The sequence below is a fragment of the Mus caroli genome, unplaced genomic scaffold (assembly GCF_978045245.1).
Source record: "Mus caroli unplaced genomic scaffold, Mus_caroli_1 scaffold_15, whole genome shotgun sequence".
Classification (NCBI taxonomy): Eukaryota; Metazoa; Chordata; class Mammalia; order Rodentia; family Muridae; genus Mus; species Mus caroli.
This window is the reverse complement of record NW_028227270.1, coordinates 52,710,024-52,727,434: the sequence shown is the minus strand read 5'-3', so window position 1 is coordinate 52,727,434 and position 17,411 is coordinate 52,710,024. Positions and strand designations below refer to the sequence as shown.

At 42.6% G+C, this 17,411-nt stretch overlaps 1 protein-coding gene across 1 annotated transcript in view; it reads right to left on the bottom strand.

Moving 5' to 3' along the window:
- Nucleotides 1-17,411, bottom strand: part of Adcy2 (adenylate cyclase 2) — a 401,885-nt gene that overhangs the window by 178,437 nt on the left and 206,037 nt on the right. Inside the window, exon 4 of the mRNA XM_021179908.3 lies at nt 10,199-10,348. Coding sequence (XP_021035567.1) covers nt 10,199-10,348 — 150 coding nt within the window. The remainder of the gene's footprint in view (nt 1-10,198; nt 10,349-17,411) is intronic.

Here is a 17,411-nt window from a genome sequence, read left to right as displayed (position 1 = left end):
CTCTACACTTCTGTTCTTCCTTAGATAAGACAGGTGATGATTTTTGGTATCCCCTCTCCACTTTCCTCAATCTTTCACTGTGTGTTTTTTGTTACCCTTAGAAGAATGTTCACAGCACAGCCTTTATTGCCATCTCTAAAAATGGGTTGAGTCTCATTTCTTTTGACTAAAGCACTTGTTTTGAAGATTGTTGATTAATTCCTCCCAGAGTTGATGTTATTTCCCATCTGAAAGCATCCACATGGATACCATTTTGGTACAGTTTTCCTGAAGTTTCTCCATGAGTCATACCATCCCAGTTTCCTGAGACTACAATACTATGAACTGGAGTAGAAACGGCTCATGCCATCATTTCATTTTATTCTGATGGTTTGGGATGGCAGACAAAGTAAAGAGAGCTGTGGCGGGGAGATCTCCAATTGTTTTCTTCCCAACCGTGAAACAAAGTATCTGTTGTAATCTGCACTGTTTTATATTCTAGTAACTAGTGCTGTAAAAATAGAAATGGCCAGCTCCCACATAGCTGTGGACTCTTTGGAAGGAGAAACTCCAAAGAGAAAGGTGTAGTATGATAATTTCTGAAGAGAAAACAGTAGCACAAAGACTACACACAGGAAGCTCCTCTAATTAGGAAGGAGAGCTACACTGGCCAGTGGGTAGAGCAGCAAGGACTCAGGAAGCAGTTAATTCTATGTCCATTTAGCAGAGCTTGAGGCCTGGTTTCACCTCTAGAGCTGATGGCCCAGGCAGCTGTGAGTTCTTGGACTCTTTGATAGCATGAGGCATGAGTTATGTGTTTTAAAGCAGATTTTAAAATCCAACAAGCAAGCAGTTGGTCATTCCCCAAACTATGGTTCTCATGAGAGAAGCTTCTATTTGCAGGAGATGGAGGTCATCACGATCACAGAGCTGCTCATAGCAGAGAATCAGCCTGTGGAGTGCTCATCCCTCCCTGTGGTCAAAGCAGAAGAGAGCAGGCAAAAAGATTGTAAGAGCCAGAGGTGGGGGAGGACTTCTGCAAAAGTGTTTCCATGATGTCAAGGCCATGGCACAGATGAACTCAGATGAACTCTGGCTACTTTCACAAGACCTGCACAAGATGGAGGAAGCCAACGTCCCAGCAGGGGTGGGAGAGGAACTTAATAATTCCCAACACTAACTGAGGAGCTATTAGGAATGGATGACTTCTGGGGTAGAGACTGTCACATGTCTGCAAATGTGACCTCCTGATAGACTGCACATGCTCCAGTAGATGGCCCTGCAGTCATGTTCATACAGGCAGCACTAAGTGGACTCTGTGGGCTTAGAGACAGAATAAATGCAGCCGGAATGGAATCCTGGTGGAAGGCTGAGGGTAGTGGGATATGAGTTTGATCAAAAGACATACTCATGCATCAAATTCTCTAGCAATAAATAAATGAACCGCTGTGACAGAAAGGATAGATGTTAGATGTCCTTGTCGGGAGGAGACACTAAAGACAACAGTGGACACTTACTAAAGCAGACACAGTACAAGCAGTTGCCAGGAACAAGGGAGTCTTTAGTTACTAATTTCTGAGGATGCAAGAATTGAGCAGAGCAGGCATATCTGAGCCAAACTATAAACACAGTACAAGCTGACTCGGGCTGCTCATGTTCTGCTGTGCACCATATGATCAAGTTCCTGAAACCGATTTTGCAGAAAAGTTGCTACTTCAGTTCTCCAGGATCTGCAGTGGGGGGTTGTGGGACTCAACAGCTCCAACTCGTCCTACTTTCCCATGTTCAACTTGGCTTTATGGGATGGGGACCACTATCAAGATGCCATCTTTGCTTCTAACTGCCATTGCTGAGAAAGAGCCTTGGGGTGAACAACAATCCTTCCCATCAGCGTATCCCTCCCCTTTCCCACACAGTCCGTTCTGCTGATAAAGAGCAAGTTTGACTATGGAGAGATGGGTCTTATTTTATGTGCATGGGTGTTTTGTTTGCACGTATGTTTTGTGCCACATGTGTGCTCTGCCATGGAGACTGAAAAGAAGGTGTTGGATCCCTGAAACTGGGGTTATTTGTGGTTGTAAGCTTCCATGGGGTGCTGAGAATTGAATCCCGGTCCTCTGGAAGGACAGCCACTGCTCTTAACCAGCCACAGGAACAGAATTCTTGGTTAATTATTTTTGTCTTGACAAACCATCAAGCTTGTGCTGTTTAAACTTAACATACAGCACAAGGATAGATGCCATTGCATGACACCCTTCATCAATGGTCATGTAAACACAGGCCAGGATGGCTGCTTACTTCTGTTACCCAGGGCTAATGCACAGCAGTATAAGGACAGGGACACTTCTGTGTAGCTTTAAGGGCATTCTGGTTACTGGAAGTGCCATTTAATGATTACAAGTAATCAGTCATGACTTTCATCTAGAATTCCCTCATGACAAGTAAGCTGTTAACACACTTCCAGGGATTGCTCCAGGAAACCCATGCAGAGCCAGCACAAGAGGCAGAGGACCTAGAAACCATACTTATTTACAAACAGTGGGGATTTTTGTCACTTAACTTCGACAGCTTCTAAATTTACAGGGAAATGGCATAAGTTGTGGGTGGAGTTGTTACGGGAATAAGCAGAAGAGTGGTCAGATTCTACAAAAACATCATTGTCCAAATCCATGGGATGTATTGTCTTATGTATTAAATGGGAACTTTTCTGTTTGTTTTTGAAGAAGGTTCTCATGTGCTTCAGGCTGGCCTAGAACCACGTAGCTGAATGTGACCTTGAACACTAGATTCCCCCACTTCCTCATCCCAAGCACTGGGATGACAGGTATGTGCCTGTACACTCAGTTTTGTGCAATGACTGAGCTCAAACCAAGGGTTTCATATCAACAGAGCTACACTGCCAGCAACTGGGCATGTTTTTAGGTGTTGTGAAATTTAGGAGGAGTATACTTGGCTATCTAGGTGAAGCCAATGTCATTGTAAGGGTCATCAGAAGGAGAGACCTCAGGACCAAAGTCAGAGCAGGAAGTTGGTGGGACAGATGAATCAGAAGGTGGTGGGGGCGGGGGATGGGGTCTATCATGTTGCCTTTGTGGAGGAAGGCAGGGGCTAAAAGCTAATGGTTGTTGAAAGCTTCTAGAAGGTTAGAGAAGTAAGACAAAGTGTTCTTTTCGTCTGGAGAAGGGAGGTCAGTGGGTTTGTATTTCTAAAGTCTAGAACCACCAGCTCTTAAAGCTGTTTTGTATTCAGCTATCAAGAATGGCACTTGTTAACATCAGCAGTGGGAAACTGATACAATGTTGTATCTAAAGCTAAGCACACCACCTGGCACCAGGAGAAGGCAGTGAAATGTTAGTTGCTGCACGCTTATTTCCTGTCTCTAAAGGCACCAAAATTTAGAGTATACATATAGAACAGCTTTAGCATTAGGCTGTTTAATGATGCACAGTGCATTCTTAGTCTCTGTTGTCCTGTCTATTTACAGGTGAGTGTACTTGTTGTCTACCAATCGGGGTTGTACTGAAGATGTTTGCTTTTTTCTTTGAACTTTAAAGGAGGAAAGAAAGTCTGAAAACAATGGCAGAAAAGAGACCCATTCTACTGACCTCCCAACAGGGTTCTGAATCCAGGCATATCAGCCTCCACTGTCTAGTGTTTCTTACTGGATGTGTGTATTATCTGTAGAACCTACACTAAAATAAATCATAGGTAAGCAGGTGTACTGGCTGGTTGTGCATCAACTTGACACAAGCTGGGGTTATCACAGAGAAAGGAGCTTCAGGTGAGGAAATGCCTCCATGAGATCCAGTGTGGGGCATTGGGCTATACACAGACAGTCTGGTCTCAAGTCCAGCTGAGGTGGAACCCCGGGACCCAGTAGTGATAATTCACCTAGATGGGACAGAAGGAGTTCTCTCATGTCTCCTGGACCCTGGATTCTGTCAAAGTTACCGCCCCACAGCCCCTACAGGAGAAGCTTGGCTTTTAGTCACATAGGCAATGTCCCAAACTTCTGACCTTCAGGCTAAACTCCTTCCCAGTTACCTAGCAACAGTAAAGATAACAGCATACCATAAGAGGGGCTGCTTGGCCCCACCTCACTCTCTTACTCACCTTACTCTTCTTATCTCCTCTCCTCACTTCTCTCACTCTCTTCCTCTCTCTCCCTCCTACTCTAGCCTTTCTTCTCTCTCTCTCTTTCCCCTTTCTCTCCTTTTGGCCATGGCCGGTCTCTCTCTCTTTCCACCTTTTCTTTTCCCCCCTGCCTTTCTACAATAAAGCTCTAAAACCATAGACTGTCTCTGTTCATCAAGGCCCTCCCCAGCATGGGAAACTCTCTCCCTCGGCCCTCTCTCTCATAACCCCAGAGCTACAGGGTCTCGCCTGGGGCCCCCACTCGGGGGCTGCCCCTTGTCCACTCCCCCTCCCCATCAACTTGGGTCAGTGGCTTAGATGCCCACTGGGGACCGAGTGGAAAGCGTCTGGCAGCCCTCCTGCATCTGCCTGCCCAGAGCATAGGAGGAACTCTGGCCGGACATGTGCTATTTTCCCTCCCCACTCTTTCCCCGAACCCCCTTTAATTTCCACAATCCAGTTGTAAGGCATTTTCTCAATTAGTGATCAATGTGGGGGTACCAGCTCTGAGCTGGTAGTCGTGGGTTCTATAAGGAAGCAAGATAAGCAAGGCAGGGGAAGCAAGCCAGTAAGTAACATCCCTCCATGGCCTCTGCATCAGCTCCTGCTCCCTGACCTGCTTGAGTTCCAGACCTGACTTCCTTTGGTGATCAACAACAACATGGAAGTGTAAACTGAATAAACCCCTTCCTCCCCAACTTGCTTCTTGGTCATGATGTTTGTACAGGAATAGAAATTCTGACTAAGACAACTTGTAATGTCTTTAAAATAATGACAACATACGGACTAATGAGGATTTATTTTCTCTCCTTTCTAGTCCTGCCCTTCTCTCACTCTCTCTCTCCTTATTCTTTATTTCATGAGCAGGGTTTCACTTTCTAGATGAGCCTCTCCTGGAACTTGCTATGTAGCCCAAGCTGTCCTTGAATTTATGGCAATCCTTTTGCTTCACCTTCCAAACTACTGGGATTACAGGGCTGAGTTCCTATGCCCAGTCGGCTTCTCTCTCTACCCTGAAAAAGAAATCAGTGTGTACTCTCATAGAGGCAGCATCAATTTCAATTGCTATAGCAGTTAAGAGAAAGGATTCTTGTTTTGCTCTGTAGCCAGCTCTCAACAATTCCTGAGAGTCAATTACATACTCCAGAGAGAAGCTGTTCCCAGGTCTGACAGAGAAGCATCAGTTATACTATGAGATGCTCAACTGTGACTGTAGCTTTTCCTGTAGAAGCTGAAGCAGCAGACAACCATCAAAATGCAGAGAAGAACTCTTTAGCCCCTAAAGGGAGCCTTCATTCTAATGCCTTGCCAGAATTTCTACCTAATAAAAAATAATGACTGTTGCTGCTTTTACATGAGAGCACATTTAAGGCAAACAAACAAACAAACAAAAAACCCACAAAAACCCAACCAACCAAAAACAAAATCAACAAAAACCAAGCAAACAAAAAACCCCAAAACATATACAAAAACCTCGAAAACAACAAAAATCCCCATCTCTAAAAATACTCCTATCAAAAACTTTTATTTCCTTTTTGCTCAAAACTTTATATTACCAGATAGATGCTTTATTTATGTATTAATAGTAATGCCTCAAAGACTTCTCATTTGCATGTAGGGAAAGAATCACAGAACTTGAACAAATGCTTCTAGAATTGGGTGATTCCTTATACATGTCCTGGGAGCAACAGCTGTTTATAGATCTCTTCCAGGTTGAAGAGGGTTGTCTCCTGGTGACCCACCTTCTGCTTTTCTCTCTTAGGCATGAGGAGATGAATTCGTTCAGCTAATCAAGATTACGGTCTCTCAGACTTGTGGGATATCAGCTCACTTTGCGGCGTCTGCCATGTGACGTTATGTTGCAGTATTTATTGTCTAAGTAATGAGGGCCAAAATAATTTTCTAGTTAGACAGCATGAATCTTCCTGGATAAAGGACTTACAAGGATATTACTACTTACTATAGTGACTGTGTAAATCAATGGAATTTACTGGAACCTGATGAAAGAAATGATATGCACAGCCCAAGGAAGGGGACATGGAACCTAAGACCTCAGTCTGGATTGTGGCACCACATGGGTCTTGGGACCTCTGGGATTAATCCTTGGGCTGTGCATTTCTCTCTCTCTCTCTCCCCGCCTCTTTCTCATCTATGTGGTGTCTGTGTGTGGTCTGTGTGGTGGTGGTGGTGTGTGCGTGCATGGATATTTAGATTCTTGTGTGTGAATGTAGTCATGTACATGTAGACCATAGCAAAGTGTGGAGAGAAAAGGACAACCCAGGTGCCAGAACCAACCTTCCACCTTGTCTGAGAGAGGGCCTATTTATTTATTGATTTTAGCTGTTTGAGCTAGGCTGTCACCTGTGATCATTCAGGATTTCTGTCTCTGCTTCCCACCTTCCCACAGGAACACTGAGAGTAAAGATTCTTCTGTCTGTCTGTCTGTCTGTCTGTCTGTCTGTCTGTCTTGTAGGAATTCATACTCAGGTCCTCATGTCTGAATGGCAAGTGAGCCATTCAGACATACCCACTGAGCCATCTCCGTAGCTCTATTTTAAGCAGACTGAATTCTATTTTAAGCAAGATGATTTCTTTGTCTTATTTAATAATCTGCTCTGGAAAAAAAAACCACGTATTCTCATTCTAGAAAAACATTTTCTGAATTCCTAACAGGAAAAGTATTTTCCAGGAATCAGTCTCTGGAGATGGACTCCCAGCTTCTCAGACCATTAACAATTGATGGACCAAACTCTATTATATTAAACATCTTTAACAGATGTTTCTGCTCCCTTAATCTTTCCTCTTGATTATCTCTTGATTATAAAGGATCTCTGCCTTCTCTTATAAAATTTCCAGTGAATCTCTCCCCTTCTGCTACCTCCCAAGAGGGTCACATAGTCTCTGGCCCCTGGGAACCCATGACCCAGTAGCTGGGTGTGGTGACTGTGATCACATAGACTGCCAGAACACTTAGGCTCCTTGGCTCAGAGAGACAAGAATGCTATGTTCTTCCCAAGCTCTGGGCCATGCCAAGGAAATATGATGTGTTGATGATGTCAGTAGCCTGAATCACTGCTTTTGTCAAAGCTGTGACTATAAACATTAGGCTCTGTAATCTGCCTACTTGGAATTCAGTTTCCTGTAGCTTTAGTGCTATTTTGAAATAGAGCCTAGAGGTGATGAGAAATAAAGTTAACTGTTTCTATCTGGACCAAACTTATGAAACTCCAGCCTTTGATGTTTTAATTATGTGTTTATGTATGTGTTTGTGGGGGGTATGTCAACATGATGTGGTTACCCATGGAGGCCTGAAGAGGGGGTCAGAGCTAACAAACTGGAATTACAGGTAGTAGTGAGTTGTCCTACATAGGCTAGGAACTGAACTTTGCAAGAGCAGCAAGTGCTCTTAACACCCAAGCAATCTTGGCTGTATTTTCTTTTCAAGAAAAATCTAAAATTCTAAAGTGTTCAAATTTTAGACTATACAGTTGTAGACATGACCAATAGACACACAAGAATACTGTGGTGCCTTCTCAGATATAATGATAACAATGAAATGCCCATTACTGTATAGTGATACCCAGGCATGCAGCAATGGACTTGTTAATTTTTCTAGCATGAGAGAGGTGATTAGACCTTCTTCTTGACTTCCTAACTGCATGGGTGGTGCTAAATTATGTAAGAGGTGTAAAGCTAAATCTGGTAGTACTTCAGTGAGGAACCTTTGCTGACCTGAAAGGCATTCTGGGTAAGCTTCTCAGTGACGCAGATGCTTTTGAGTCATCCGTGTTCCTGAAAAGAACACCAGTAACTTCACACATCCATGGATCTGAAACTGAATGGAATTATTTCCTTGGTTTATTCATGATCTATCTGTATGTATACATGGGTTTTTGTTTGTTTGTTTATTTGGTTTGTTTTCTGATTTTTGTTTTTGTCTCCCTAGGAAACCTCAAAACAAAACAATCATGTTATAGTGGAACCAATTGTGAATGAGAAGGGATGTCTACTGACATTGTGGAATCTTCTAGAACCCCAAAATTAAACATGACTGGGCACACGGATATCAAAAAACCCTAAATAGCTACTTAAGTAAACAACTATCTATGGTTTTGATATGTCTAGTAGATAGTTAAGTTAGCTATTAGCAGGCTTGAATGTTGTTGGAAATGGACCCCTTTCTTCATAATCAGTAGCTTATAGAACCAGGAATGGAGACAGCAGGATTCTGATTACTGAAGAAAGAAAAGAGGTGGGTAGAGAGGGATAGCAGGAGGGAGGAAGGAAGAGAGAGAGAAAAATAGATGAGGGAATTTGAGTCTCTCTCTGGTTCTGAGAGGAAATATGATATTCTGAATTTCCCAGAAGCCTGCAAAATTTACTTACTAGGTTAACGCTTTCTGGTAAGGGGAAAGAACATTTCATTGTCCCTCCCATAAGACTCAATCTAGATGGGATGCCATTCACCTACACAGGAACATACTGATCAGTAAGGTCTGCCAGTTTTAGAGATGTTAGAGATGACAGTGTAAAGCTCACTCCTGATGGACGCCAGCATGCTGCTCTCCTCTCTCTGATTGCATGGTCATACTGGAAGACCACTCTGATCTGCAATGGTCCATCCCTTCAGCCACTGGACACTCTCGCCCCTTGAGAGGTTTCTAGTTTACTCTGTAATAAATTCTGTCTTTGTATGCTATGATGCATTTCAACTGATTTCTTTCATCAGAGACAAGCATTATGGAGCTAAGGGATTTTATCATGAGACCTAGGTATAAGAACCAGGATGGATATATACATAGACAAATGAATTTAACATGAATTTAATGGGAGGTAAAAATATTTAAAAATATACACAAGATTTGCCAGTAATAGCGGTGAGACCCTGCTGTTCTCACCTAGAACCATGCCCAGCACAAATGCTGTTCAACAGATATTTACTAAACAGACGAGCTGATGTTTCCAGTTTGAAAAACTAAAAACCTGATTATTATTCTCAAATTTATATACAAACAGAAGTCCAGGGCTAACACTTAAGTGATAATTTTCCCTCCCACCACCAAAAATACATTTTGATGAAATTTATAGAAGATGTTAATTTAATACAACTTAACACAGTATCTATATTTGGACTATGGTCCATAGAAAACATGGTGGCCAGTGATACAGAAGAAGAACTCAGAGTTCACAGCCAGGTACAGCAATCGCCACTTTCTGTGTCATTCAGACCGTGCGATGGTGAATGTCCACTGTCCACTTGACTGGACTTGAAATCAGCATGGAAATGCGCAGCTGGGCGTGTCTGCAGGGTTTTCCAGCAAGGTGACTGACAATGAAAGAGCTAATTTGAATGTTGGTGGGACCACACTGTGGACTTGGGTCACAGAAAGCATAAAAAAAATAAATACATAAATAAAAGCGAGCTGAGCACCAGCATCCATGTCTCTTGGCTTCCTGTCTGTGGGCACAGTGTAAGCAGCTGCCTCACACTCTGGCTACAAGACTTCCCTGCCATAACAGACAAAGCCTTTAAACTATGAGTACTAAATAAACCCACCCTTACTTAAGGTGCCTGTGTCAAACTTTTTCTTACAGCAATGAGAGAAGCCACAAACACCGCATCATGCAACCACCTAAGATAAGGGATATCCATTCATTGCAAGACTGTGGGCGAGTTTTTCCTCTAGTGTGTCTGGTATATGTGTTTCTGCCCACTTTGTAGGACACCGCATGCTTTGACTGTACACACCTCTCAATGTTTCTATCAGTTCTGCTTTGCACTGTTTCAATACAGTGAAGGTAATTCCCCATGTACATTTCTATACACCACTCTCACCGTCATCACAGGGCAGCCGTAGACAACTCAATGGGCAGACACCATCTCCTAATGAAACTCCTTCCTGATGCTAAAGTGATTCAGGAGGATGTACATGACCAATGGAGTGGAAAATAGCTGCTGCCACCCTGCCATGACGTCACGGTCCTGCTTATACCAAGACGAATGCTTGCCACTAATGTTAATTAATAGCTGGCATCCTAGAAATGCCCAAGATAGTACAGATATAGGATTAAAAACACATTTTACCTGCTGCCGTTTTTCAAATTCCAGCTTGATCCGGGACTTGATGCAATTACAAGTGTCCCGATAGGTTTGCTGCAGGGCAAGTTCCATGAGGTGCTTATGGTAAGCTCCCGCCAAGTTCCCACAGATGAAAATGATCACGTTGGCCAGTATCTAAAGAGACAAAAGCAGGCATTTAATATGATAAGTATCTCTTGCTTGTAGACCCAACAGAGGCAGACTGTATGTATAACAGGAATAATCTTTAAAAAAAAAAGACTCAGAATAATTTTTACTTCTGCTTCTCAATTGACGTTGGCATTCTGGTTTGCCAAAAACCAACCCAACCCAACCCAAACAAACAAACAAAGCATCTCTTAGGATTCTATCCCCTCTGGCATGCTTGCCCCTTAGGGTCCCTCCCTGGATTTTAGACTCAACCCTTTGGGTTTTGTTTTTGTTTTTGCTTTTGTTTTTGTTTTATGCAATGTGATCATGATACCTGCATTTTGCACCCAGCACAGGGCTTGCAGCCTTAGGGACTTAATACAACTCTCTTGTCTGCTTTCAGGACAAGCGTACATGATCCCTATCTATTGCATTTATTCCAAGAAGGGAGGTACATGGAGGAAAGCTTCCCCAGCCAACCTGGAGTCTACCCCTCTGCTACACAGTTTCAAGTTTGTTACACAGCACCGTTGCAATAAGCTGACAGATGCTGTCTTCTCTCAAAATGTATCCACTAAACCTCATAAGTGATTCTTTTGTTTATAGACAAGTAAGGGGGCATTTTAACAAAATAGCTGTGATTCTTTTGATGAGTAAAAGTGTGTTCAAAGAATTTAGATGGAAAAGGATAAAAATATAGAAGGAATCTGAAAACTGCCCCAACTTCCTTGCCCCGGAAGAGGCTTTCTGTCCAGAGGGCAGACTTCACCTACTTCACATTCCTATTTTAAAATTTGGTTCAAAACTTATTTGGTCAAGATACTCATCTTGTTTATAAAGGGCAGACTTCACGTTTACTGCAGCTGTATGCTTCGACTGTTTAATGTAGCATAAAATAAAAGGTGTCTGAGATTACAGAAATGATGTGTAGGCAGGTTTCCAAATTCTTAGTTAGTATTCAGTTCTATGACTCATTTAGTTATGTCTGTATATGTCTGTATTGCTCGATACTACTGTGTTAATATTCCATGTGCTTGCATTCTGCCACAGATGCCAACCTCATGTATAAAACCGTGACTTCCTCTCTGATCATTGCTTTAGACTCAGTTACTAATAACGTGAGAAGTCAAAAGCCAGATATATTTTTGTGCTTGATTTATGTTACAAATTTGCTCTCAAGACGCATCCCCTTTATGTTCCCATCAGCAAGGGGTGGCAATGGCCTATCCACTGTGCCCTTGTCATCTAGCACATGATTTGGTCACTGCCAGCTCCTCAGGTCTCAGAGCTGAATTTGCTGGTCTGCCCAGGAGACGGACAGGCACACCACATGACTGTAATTCTAACATGACAAATCACTTAGAGTTTCAGTGCCATCCAAAAGGCATTGTTTCCAAAGGCTTCATGTTCCCCAGCAGACACAGTGGACAGGAGATTTATTCCCACACCTTTGACATTTCTCAGATTTGAGCTCCAGAGAATTGTGGGTATAGTCACTTCAGCCTCTCTGACCAAGAGGTTTTCTTCTGAGTGTCTCACTGGAGTTTTCCCAAGTAAAATACTGAGGCTAGCAACTTGCTTCATTTTTCTGAACTTAGAGTGGTCATCGGCATCTGCTTTGTTGCTAGCCAAGCTGTGTATCTAATTGAGCCTTTTGACAAGGCTATGGAAGACTTTCATCTGGGGGGGGGGGGCGGTAGGCAGGGGACATACATAACCGTGTTTCCAAAGTAACAATGATAATAAAGGTGGCCATGCTTTTTTGCATCTGCCTAATGCCTTATATCTTGACAGGCTGTGGGCACAGAAGGAAAAGATAGATTGATTTTATGTACCCCAAAGCGCCCTGCGGCATGCAGGAGAATGGAGGGACCAAGCGGGAGTAGAATTAAGATGAGGAGTATGGTGTGATGAACTCATCTCGGAGTTGCTGCTGGTATTCTGTAGAGCCCACAAAGAACTCTACAGACTGGGAGGAACCTTTGGTGCTGCCCTAAGTAACCCACTCGGGAGGTGTAACCCACATGGGAGGCATAGCCCACGTGGGAGGTGAAACTCACGCGGGAGGTGGCAGCTGTTCCATCGCAATCTCAGAACTCAACTCTAAGACATTTTTTTTAATGCAGCCATATTTTATCTCTACTCCTTTAGTACAGATAGTTAAAAATATTAACTTTGGGTAGACCTCGGCGTGTTTTTCGTGTGTGTTGTATGGGCAAGGAGCCCATTCATATGTGATTAATGTGATGTACATATGTAGTGTGTATGCCTGTATCTCTACATGACCCATACACACAAGTGTTTCATGTGCTGTGGGGGGTGGTATGTGCATTCATAGTCCATGAGTGTATGCACCAGGTCAGAGATTCCTGAGAACAATGTGACAGATTTCTGTTATTTCCACGCATTTCCTAACATCAAGTTCTTGCTATGGTACAGTAACACACCACCTCTGTGAGTGGCAATCCTGGAGTGGATAGGAAGTTTTGAAGACATTCTTTTGTTTGCTGTTTTTGCTTTGTTTTCATTTTTCTTTTGCTTTTTTTTTCCCTAAGAATTCAAAGATGAACTCTTTTAAAGATTTATTTTTTTTTCTTTTGATATAGATATAGGAGGATATAACAATATAGTTATAGGTGAAAGTCAGAGCTCCCAAGGACTAGATCACCAACCAAAGAGGTGGTGGGACTCACGGTTCCAGCTGCATATGTTTTCATTTTTCAAGACAGGGTCTCACTGTGTACTTCTGGTTGTCCTGGAACTCACTACGTAGAGACCAGCCTGGTCTTGAACTCACAGAGATTCATCTGCCTCTGCCTCCTGAGAGCTGGCTTAGAGGTGTGTGCAACTATCCCCAGCTAGAAAACATTCTTAATGACCTATTTGAGGAGATCCACTTGCAGCTGAACAAGACTGGTTTGGGATTCATGGCCACACCATTCATAAACTCCTAAAATATTTAGCATCTGTAAAACAACCATCTGGTTTGCTTACGATGATTCAGATCTCCTCATCACTGGAACTTCTTTGGAGAAATTGAGGGAATGAGGAAAGACAAACCCCCTGCTCAACTAGAAAATGCTAACTCTTTCCTTAGTAAGCACAGCTGAAATAATAATAAAGCAACTTAGTTGCTCTCTGTGAGAGCTGGCTCCCTTCTTCCCAGGGAAGTGTCTTCAAAACAAATGAGGAGAATTTGGAAGCTAAACCCTCCAGAATATGAATATATATATATACTCAAGATAAGAACCTGAACTAGCAAAGCCATGTTTGTACCCCCTCTTCCCAGCAGGGGGCGCGAGTGTAGCCTTTCAGACCAGCATCCCAGCTCAGAGCCTCTTCCTCTGCCAGGGAACTGCTCATTTCTATGTCCTTCCTCAGATTGCCTTGTTTACTTATTTCCTCTTTCTCAGAAGGGAGGTACCCCTTTATTCCGAGGTGCACCCCGTCCCACAGTCCCCAGGACAACCGTTGACTGGCTCAGACCCAAGATATCAAGAGAATGCTTATCCTCTCCAGGACCAGCCCTGATGCAGGGCCCTGTCATCACGGCACTGTCATCAGAGTTCTTTTCTTCACATTACCTTAGGCGTTTTCTCTCCCATGTTCCTGGGCAGGATGTTTTGGGAATGCTAAATCCAGATCAGACTCATAATGGTAAACTGAAGTTGGGCTGTGTCCTGAGAACTTGAGGGCCCAGTCACTTGCCAATGTGGCATCAATCAAATAATTCGTATCCTGTAAGAAGTTATGGGGCAGGAGGGCTGGTCTATCAGGTAAAGTGTTCACAGCGCAAGCATGAAGACCTGAGTTCAAACTCCAGCACTCTGAAAACTGGGTAAAGTGGCATGCTCCTGTAATCTCAACAATGGGGAAGAGGAGACAAGAAGGTCCCTGGAGTTCACCTGCCAGCAGCCCATCCAATCAGCAAGCTTCAACTTCAGGAGAAGATACCAAAAGTAAGGCTGAGAGAAATTGGAGGCGACACTTGACCTTGTTGACCTCTAGTCTGCACACATTCACATAATACACACAACATACATATAGACATGCACAAGCAGAATGCATACACACATATGTACATCATATACATTTACATAAACATACACAATGCATACACATATACACACATGTACAGCATATACATAGATTCACATACATACATATACACATGCACAATGCATAAACCTATGTGCACACACATACACACACATGCATACATATATACCCACACACATGTACATATACATTTACACACACGTCCACACAAACTTAGAAATTTTCTCAGTCTTCATTAACAAAACCTGTCTGTTCAAGGTAAGTGGGCTTGTGTGTCTATCTAGCTATGGGTTTGAAGAAGAGCTTCTTTCCAGCTATGCATTCCTTTGTTTTTCCTTAAAAATTTACATTAACTTTATGTGGTATGTGTGTTGGTGTGTGAATGCGCATATGTGTGCAAGTGTTCCAGGAGGCTGGCAGTGTTGGATCCCTTATATATGCTGCTATAAGTTGTTCATTGTGGGTTCTGGTATCAGAATTTGGGTCCTCTGCTACACCAATATGTGCTCTTAGCTTTTGATCCCTCTCTTCCAATCCCATCATTCATTCTTGATGCTTTCCAACACTTCCTGGGTACCAACACTGAGAAGGAGCATCTCTCCTGAGCGTTATTGGCACATACAAGGAAAGGTACAAGAAGTAAATGACTTAGAATTAATGCCACATAAAATAGGAGATTTTTTCTGAAGGAAAAACTTAAGAAATACTTCTCTTGAAACCTGGTTTTCTCTTGGTGTACAGTATTCTATAGTTAGCAGAACTGACTGTGGAATTTCAATAACACCATGTATTTACAAATATGACTAATGTCCCGAACCATTTTCCTTTCTGACTGATGTAGTCATGTGACTTCACATTACATCTTAGGTGGGGAAAAATGATTAGTTTAAGAGTTCGCTTTTTAAAAATAACATCAAAGTCTTTTATTTTTCAGAAGGCTGTCAAACAGAACACATAATCAAGAGTCTTATTTTCTTTGATTTTTTTTTTTTTGATAGCACCATGCTGTCTTTTTGCGGCTTTTATCTTGTTTCATTTAGTTACCTTCACCTTTGTCAGAAAACAGGACAAGGAACTTAGCCTCCTCTGAAAGGTTTGGAAGAAAACAAATTGTTTTAGATAATAACACCAGGCCAGTTTTACCCTGCAGATAAAAACCAAGCCTTCAGACTGTGCAAGGCTCAGGTCTGGAATCTGTACATATACAGCCCCATGGAAGCCTGCTGTGTCCGAGATTCCTTCATTCCCTGCATCTGACTGATATAAATGTGGAGAAGGTCAAACCTTCTCATGGATTCTCAGAGGTGACATTAATGCACCAAGGGGTGACAGAAGACCAGAATTCACCAGTATTCACCAGTAAGCAACAATTTGGTGTTTTTCTCCTACTGGTCACCACCTTTCCTCCAAACACTTTCCAATCTCCAAGCTTTCAGGAGTCTAAACAGCACATCACACGTTATTGATCCTCTTACAGTCAAGGAAAGAAAATTAAGTAACATGTGAGAGCAACCCCTGGGCTGTACTTGTTTCCCAAGACTGGTACTGTTGGGACAACTCATATCCCATCCCTTAAGTGCGAGAGAAATATGTATGCCAGGGCATTGAGGATATCTGAGGAAATCAGAAGAGATGTACATTTTTTTAAAAAGAAAGAATAGACACTTTTTATTATCTTAAAAAGTTATTTGTATCTTCTGCTATACAAGGCTTCTGTCACTTAAAGTTAATTTAAGTGACTATATTTTGGAGCCACATGTCCTTGGAGCCACATGCCTGTGCATATACAGAGAGGAACGTAAGGAGAATGTCAAGATGCTTTCACAGACCACGTGGTCCAAAGAGGTGACCCATCTGAGAAAATGCTGCCTGGGAAGGAAACATTTAAGGATGCTAATTTATTGAGTTCAAACACCACAGAAATTTATCAAATCCTTTAGGTGACAGCTCAGATTTCTTGTGAATCTGAGATGCTATGCATTAAAAAGGGGCCAGCATTTATTTATTTTTGCTATACATTTGGGGTAGAAAATTAAAAGAGGTGCAACAGATAAAGAAGTCCTCATATATACTGAGGGCGAGGTGAAGTGCCTGCCATGGCACAAGACCACCCACCACAAAATGATGGTTGTTCACCACCAGGAAAACAGCACAGCGTAAGAAGGGAAAGGATTTGAAACATGCCATCAATATGCAAAAATGCCAAGTCTCAGTCCTTGAAAAATAAAAGGGAAGACAATCCATGGAGGGCTGCAAATGAGCACCCAGCAGCTCCGTGCATCTCCAGAGCATTACATTTGGCTCCCGGACAGTGTTCTGGAGCTGAGAATGATCAACTGACTTTCTCCTTCACATATTTCTCAATCATGGCTGTGGGTATGGGTAAGGAAGCCCCTACCACCTTAGCACTTTTCAGAATTAAATTAACTGTGTGCAGTGGGTTCAGGACCCCAGCAGACAGCAGGATGGTGGTTATATTCATTACAGTCTTTTATATTTTTGATATAACTTAAAAAAATAAACCTTTTAGGTTACTTTCTAGCTATATTTAGGTTATAGAATGATAGACCGCAGGGTTGGTGCTCAAGTTCTGACGCAGTGAACAGGCAGCAGGGGAGAAGGGGGCCTTTAGAACCATTTTTTTTTTTTTTTTTTTTTTTTTTTTTTACTTTTCCGATGTGATCTTGAAACTTATTTAAAGGAAGGATGAAGTTTGGAAGATCAATAAGGTCTTGACAGTCATTTCTTCCTACAGATAGTTATTAAGAACACAGCTCCCCTCCCCCCCCCAAAAAAGCCAGGCTGTGGTGGCACACGCCTTTAATCCCAGCACTTGGGAGGCAGAGGCAGGTGGATTTCTGAGTTTGAGGCCAGCCTGGTCTACAAAGTGAGTTCCAGGACAGCCAGGGCTACACAGAGAAACCCTGTCTCGGAAAACAAAAAACAAAAAACAAAAAACAAAAAACCCAAAACAAAACCACAGCTTCCCTCCAAAAAGAGAATTAACCAC